Source organism: Lepidothrix coronata, unplaced genomic scaffold (genome assembly GCF_001604755.1).
Source record: "Lepidothrix coronata isolate B3197 unplaced genomic scaffold, Lepidothrix_coronata-1.0 Scaffold24, whole genome shotgun sequence".
Taxonomy (NCBI): domain Eukaryota; kingdom Metazoa; phylum Chordata; class Aves; order Passeriformes; family Pipridae; genus Lepidothrix; species Lepidothrix coronata.
In genome coordinates, this window is record NW_016690204.1 from 10,978 (window position 1) to 17,677 (window position 6,700).

Genomic DNA, 6,700 nt, shown 5'->3' on the forward strand with positions numbered 1-6,700 from the left:
TGGGAGCACACTGGGAGTGACTGGGAGTGGCTGTGAGCAACTGGGATCATGCTGGAAGCTTGGAAAAGAGGTTTCTTCCTTAAAAGCCTCCTTTTGGCCCAAGACCCCTCGGTGCCATGGCAGGTGTTTCCTGTGGTGTTTGAGCATTCCCAGGAGCACAAATCCACAGGGATCTGCTGCAAAGTCGCCTCTAGAAAGGCCAAAGCAGCCAAGGGGGAGTTTTGTAGCCAAACCCAACCAGGTCTGTGTTTCCTGGTTCACCAGCTCTGCTCTTCTCCCCCCTCTGAGGTGGGATGGGAGCGGCGCTGGGACCCAAAAAGCTGCCAGAAACACCCCAAAAAAGTTGCCAGAACCCCCCCAAAATTAACGAGCCCCCTACAAATTCCAACCAGATCCCGTCCTTCTGTCCTTGTGCTTTGCTGCTGGTTAAAAGCAGGTTGGAAATTGTGATCGATAAAACGAGGCCAGAATTTTGGTTGCAAGGTAATAGAAAAATTTATTAATTCCAACAAGCAAAAACGGCCAGCCGGGCAACCGGGGGAAACCTCAATTCCAACCGCGGTCCACGAAAAGGGAACAGAAACAGCACCAATTATACCCTCCGTCGTCACCTCCCCCCCCATAGTCACGTCATTAGTCCATTGGAGGAAGTTTCACGGGCTGCATCCTGCTTGGTTCCCTCTTTGCGGGCCGGCTTGGGGTTGGTTTCTCCTTTCCTGGGCAATTGTTGTTGCTGAGGGGAGTCCACCAATGATATCAAAGTCATTGATTTCTACGTGTTCATGCTCCTGGAAATTTCCATGGGGATGATAACTGATCATCTGGACTCCTCGTGATTCACTCCTCTAAGCAGGTTCCTATTAATACACTTAGGACAAACATCTTCAAAATATGCCAAATCATCCTTGCGTTGTGTTAGCCAGCTTATAACTTTAAGGAACTTGTGGTTAGGCGTTAAGCAACATGTCAACTTATGATTCTAACAGAGCAATTCATACAATACAGTAACTTCATTAACTCTCTCATTCTGAGCAGCAAATTTTCTCAGTTTACTTATAACAATCCCCCCTCCTAATTTCCTCGTAAATTTGCTGATCAAATCCAATTACCGCCTCTCTGGCTGCTTCTAAAAGAGAGGCTTGATCTTCACTGGAAGACTTTCCACTCATGTCTTCATACTGTTGCTTTACTGTTAATAGCTGCACAGTTTCAATTCTATTCTTAGCAAATGCTATAATCGTATTAAGAATGCATGGTCCAAAAATTAGTGAAGCAAACAACATTATTAGAGGACCTGCTAAGGTCGAAATTAGAGTTGTTAGCCAAGGAAACTGGTTATGCCAGGTATCTAGCCAATTTGGTGAAGCTTCTTTTTCCCTCTTTCTTTGCAAGATTCCCTCACGTAATTTGGTCATGGATTCTTTAATAACTCCTGAATGATTTGCATAAAAGCAACATTCTTCACCTAATGCCACACATAACCCTCCCTGCTGCAGAAACAGTAAATCTAACCCTCGTCTGTTTTGCAAAACCACTTCTGAGAGGGAATTTAGAGAAGTTTCCAAATATGATATAGATTTCTCTATTCTGTCTAGATCTTCATCTACCGCTGCCCTTAAAGCAGTCAATCCATGACCCTGTTGTACTAGGGATGCAACTCCAGCACCTGTGGCTCCCAACCCTAAGATCATAGCAATAGTTACACTTATGGGTTCTCGTTTTCGGATTCCATGTTTATTCACTTCCCAAAACTCTAAAACAGATTCTTCAGAATGATACAACATATGAGGTAACACGGTTATCTGAATACAAAACTCATTATTCTTTTTAAATGCAGAGACAGCCACACAAGAAACTAGACCGGTCTTAGAGTATATCCACCACCCGCCCTGGTGTGGTATAGCCCACTTATTATTCTTTCCTTCCTCCAGTTTATTTACTTTGGTACCACACAATTCATCACTATCTGGAGGAATGTTCCCAATACACGTCCCTGCCCACTGACTTGCGACATTGTGAGACCTATTTCTCTTTCTCCCCACCTGCATTGGCTTGGGTTTTCCTCTGTACTGAAACTAAAGGTGAGGTTCAGCCCCACTCCCTCATAGAAGGGAGGTCTCACATTATAACATAACCAACAGGACTCGGTCATGTCAGGGTCTGTATAATTAATGGCCTTATAGGACGCTTCCACCATGTTTAACATTGATCCCACTCCCCCTCGTGATACCTTTTCTCTTTCAAATAATTCAGTAGGAAGGATCTGGGTACCCTTAGACTCTTGTGACTCTGGACTAGTGAGGACTTTATTCACCTTCTCCTTTTCCTTTTCTCGATCATTGTCTCTAGATTCCTTGATTTCCAAATTGGGTCCTAGTAACTGAGAGTAAATAGTTAATGGCTGTTTCCTTATTGTTACATATTCACCTGGGTCTGCGGACAGTCTGTCTGATCTCACTCCCCATGTTCGTCCAGTCAACAACCCTCGGTCCTCATGATTAAGGACTTGCACCTGCAGGTACTCACAATTAGAGGGTTCATTAGGGAGTACAAACCCTCCAAATGCAGGTGGATCACAATGTGGGGGGTCCCCATTGTACTCGTAGATACCTGTCTGGTCTTTCAGGCCTCCAGGCAGTAGCTATGGTCTCACAACCCCAATATCCACAGTGGTAGTGCCCAGGATAATTGCAAAAGGACTTCCCTGGATTAGAAGTTGGGCACCAATATGTGGCTCCTTTATTTACTGTAACAGAGGGTTTTCTCCCTCCTTTGCCACACTCTTGAGGTATATTAGCCATTAACAGATCACAAACTGTCACATTAAATTTAGGACTTATGGCAGTTATTATTCTTCGAACAACTTTAGAATCCTTGGACCTGATTAAGGTCCATTCAAATGGTTGGTGGGCACATCCCAGATAACTCATAAGAGCTGTTATACCAATGATTAGTGCTAACTTTTGCCCCATTTTGTTTGAGTCTCTTCCCTTCGTTTTCAGTGATTTCTATTTTTAGTCACTTCCCCACACGCTTATCTCTCTGCCTTCCTTCGTCTGTTCCTGTGCAGGGAACAACGAGGTCTCAGATTCTTCTCGGCAGCAGGGATATTCTTCAGGGGATAGACTTAATTCATTTAATTCTCTTCCACTGATTCAGGGCAAGACTCATCTAATTCGAGATTTTGGATTTTGTCAAGTAGCCCCAGTAACTCAATATATCTCCTTCGATTTGGTTTTTCCAATTTCCACGAAAATCTAGTACGGCACAGTTCTATTAGTGCCCTATTCCAATTATTTTCATAAACCTCCCAAGTTTCTGGGACTAACCACTCCCAACCACAAAATGCTTTTATTATTTCAGCGTTAGCTAATTGTTCTCTTATAGAATCAGTAGAACCAGTCCTACACTTCATACAACAAGGTTGTCCCATTATTGATACACAGCGCCACTGTTTACCACACTGTTTGCACTTACACACTACCCAGCTGTAATGAGTAGACCCTGGATGTTTTATACAGGGGATTCCATGTGGGTCACATCCGCCTGGTACGTCTGTTTCCACTTCACAACAAAAGGGCAAAACCGTTTGAGTTCCAACTATTCTATACAGTCCCGAACCTCCCGTCTGTTCAGGTAGTCCCTCTAAATTCCAGGAAACAAAGTGCACTCTCCTTAAAGTCTGTCCTTGGGGTATCTGAAAGAAAAAATACAGGCTGGGCCTTACGACCTCTCCATCAAGATTCATCTGTTGACTGCACTCTTTTAATCCTCATCTGCAGGTCTCCAGGCGTCGATGTTACTCTCCACTCTGACTCCTTTACTGGTCCTTTTACTCTTGATGCATGGGTCCACCCTCGCTCAGCTGTTCTCACTGCAGTATCTGTGGTAAGAAGAACAACAAAAGGCCCCTCCCACCGTGGAGTTAAAGATGTTTCCTTCCATGTTTTAATCAATACCTTGTCACCCGGCTGGAACTTGTGTATACATATGTCTAGAGGGGGTCTTTGAGCTACAAATCCCTTTCTCCTTAACTCTTGTCTTCTCTTCGTCAGTTCAATGATATACTCCCTGAGGAAAGTATCCTCAACCTTTGGATGATCTAAGGGGGCTCCGAAGTTATAGGGCATCATTTCGAATGGCGAAATTCCTGTGTCCATTCGAGGTTGTGTCCTGATATACAGCAGTGCTAAAGGAAGACACTTTACCCAATTCATTCTTGTCTCTAACATTAGTTTAGTCAAATGTTTCTTAATTTCCCCGTTCATCCTTTCTCCCCTGCCTGAACTCTGTGGATGCCAAGGGGTGTGGTATTCCCACTTAGTTCCTAGCAACTCTGTTACTTCTTTGATCACCTTTGAAGTAAAGTGAGTTCCCCGATCTGAGTCCACTACATTGACTACACCATATCTAGGGATAATATCTTCTAATAGTATCTTGGCTACAGCTTTAGCTGTACATCGAGCAGTAGGAAAGGCTTCCACAAAATGAGTTAGATGGTCCACCAATACTAATAAATATTGATACCTTCCTACCTTTGGTAATTCTGTGAAGTCAACCTGGATTTTCTCAAATGGTCTCTTTGCTAGCCCTCTTCCTCCTTTAACTTTTTCTCTTAAGTATCCTCTATTCACTTTCTTACAAGTTAAGCATCCTTCTAAAACCTTCTTTGCTATATCATATACTCCAACACATACGTACTTATTCCCAAAGTGATCCACCAGTGCCTGGGTACTCCAATGTGTTTGCTCATGCAGTTTTCCCATAACCTTGCGAGCAAGACCCTTAGGGATCACTTCTCTTCCGTCTGACAATAACCATTTCCCCTGCTCTTCCCTTGCACCTACTTGCAGCAACTTTTCTCTCTCCCGATTACTAAAGGACTTAGGAATTACCTCATTTTCTGTTTCCTGCTCACTCATCACCAGCAAAGCTGCTCTCTTTGCCTCAGCATCAGCTAAATTGTTTCCTCTTGTTACAACATTTAATCCTTTTTGGTGGCCTTTCACATGTACCACTGCAACCTGTTTTGGTCCTCTCAAAGCTTTTTGAACTCCCCTAATTAGGCTCTCGTGAACCAGCCCTTTGCCCTTTGCATTGGTTAGTCCACGTTCTTCCCATATCTTTCCAAAGGTGTGGACTACTCCAAAAGCATATTTAGAGTCTGTAAATGTAGTCCCAGTCTTTCCCTCTAACAACTGCAGAGATCTTAATAAAGCATACAGTTCGCATACTTGAGCTGACCATGTACCACACAAAGATCCAGACTCCCTAACCTGAAGGGTAACTCCATCTATCACAGCATATCCTGATCTCCTTTTTCCATCTACGACTCAATCAATATAAAGTTTTTCACCTGTGTCTAACTCTTCTTCTTCCAGATCCTCTCTAATTTTGGTTTGTAAGCTTATAACCTGAGTACAATCGTGTACCACACTCCCTTGGGGTTCACCGTACAAGAACTGAGCTGGATTTTGTAGATGAGTTACTTCTAGCTCCAGCTTGGAGGTGTTTAACAGAATACTCTCGTATTTCAATAACCGGCTATCGGTCAACCACTTCTCTGCCCTTTGTCTCAATACTCCCCTAATATCGTGAGGAGTATACACCTTTAATTCTCCTCCAAAGGTGACCTTCATAGCCTCCTCTACCAACAGGGCAGTAGCTACTATCGCTTGCAAACAAGTGGGCCAACCTCTGCTAACTGGATCTAAAATCTTTGAGTAATATCCCGCAGGTTTCTTATGTTCAGCCCACTTCTGAGTCAATATCCCATAAGCAGTTCCATTTTCTACATTCACGAATAGATAGAAAGGTTTTCCAGTATCTGGAAGGCTAAGTACAGGAGCGTTCATCAAATCTCCTTTTAATGCTTCTAATTTATCCTCATCCTCATCACTCCACCAATCCTTCTTTGGCTAATTTTTCATATAAAAATTTTACCTTACTACTGTAATTCTCTATCCACTGTCTACAGTATCCCAAGAGGCCTAATATCTGCCTGACCTGTCTTTTATTCTTAGGTGTAGGCATAGACAATATTCCTTTTACTCTTTCAGGATCTAATCTCTTACATCCTTTACTTAACCAGTGCCCTAGATATTTTACTTTCTCTTCTGTGAACTGCAGCTTAGATTTGGACACCTTTAGGCCCTTACCACCCAGAAAATTCAGGAGTCTAATACTTTCATCTCTTACAGACTCAGCATCTCTCCCAGCTATTAGTAGGTCATCAACATATTGCACCAACACTGTTCCCTCACGGGGTTTGAAGGACTCTAGCAGCTGTTCTAGAGCCCGCCCAAACAAATTTGGTGACTCTGTAAACCCTTGGGGTAAAACTGTCCATCTCAATTGTTGCTTTCTGTGGGTGTCAGGGTCTTCCCATTCAAATGCAAAGTAGTTTCTACTTTCTGCCTTAAGGGGACAAGTCCAGAAAGCATCCTTCAGATCTATCACACTATACCACTGATGTTCCGGGGAAACCTGGCTCAGTAAAGTGTATGGGTTGGCCACTACAGGGAACCTTGTCACTGTCCGCTTATTTACTTCAGTCCAACAGTTTAATTACCTCGGTAGCCTCATCTCCTCAGATGGTAAGATCGATGGAGAGATAGACAACAGATTAGCTAAGGCATATAGTGCTTTTGGAAAACTCCACAAAAGAGTATGGCGTAATAAACACTTGAAGAAAAGCACC

General features: G+C 43.3%; 1 protein-coding gene across 1 annotated transcript in view; it reads left to right on the forward strand.

The window, feature by feature from the left end:
* Positions 1-5,392, forward strand: part of LOC108494302 (class II histocompatibility antigen, B-L beta chain-like) — an 11,940-nt gene extending 6,548 nt beyond the window's left edge. The window contains exon 3 of the mRNA XM_017808665.1: positions 5,382-5,392. Within this exon, the coding sequence (XP_017664154.1) occupies positions 5,382-5,392 (11 nt within the window). The remainder of the gene's footprint in view (positions 1-5,381) is intronic.
* The last annotated feature ends 1,308 nt before the right edge of the window (positions 5,393-6,700 follow it).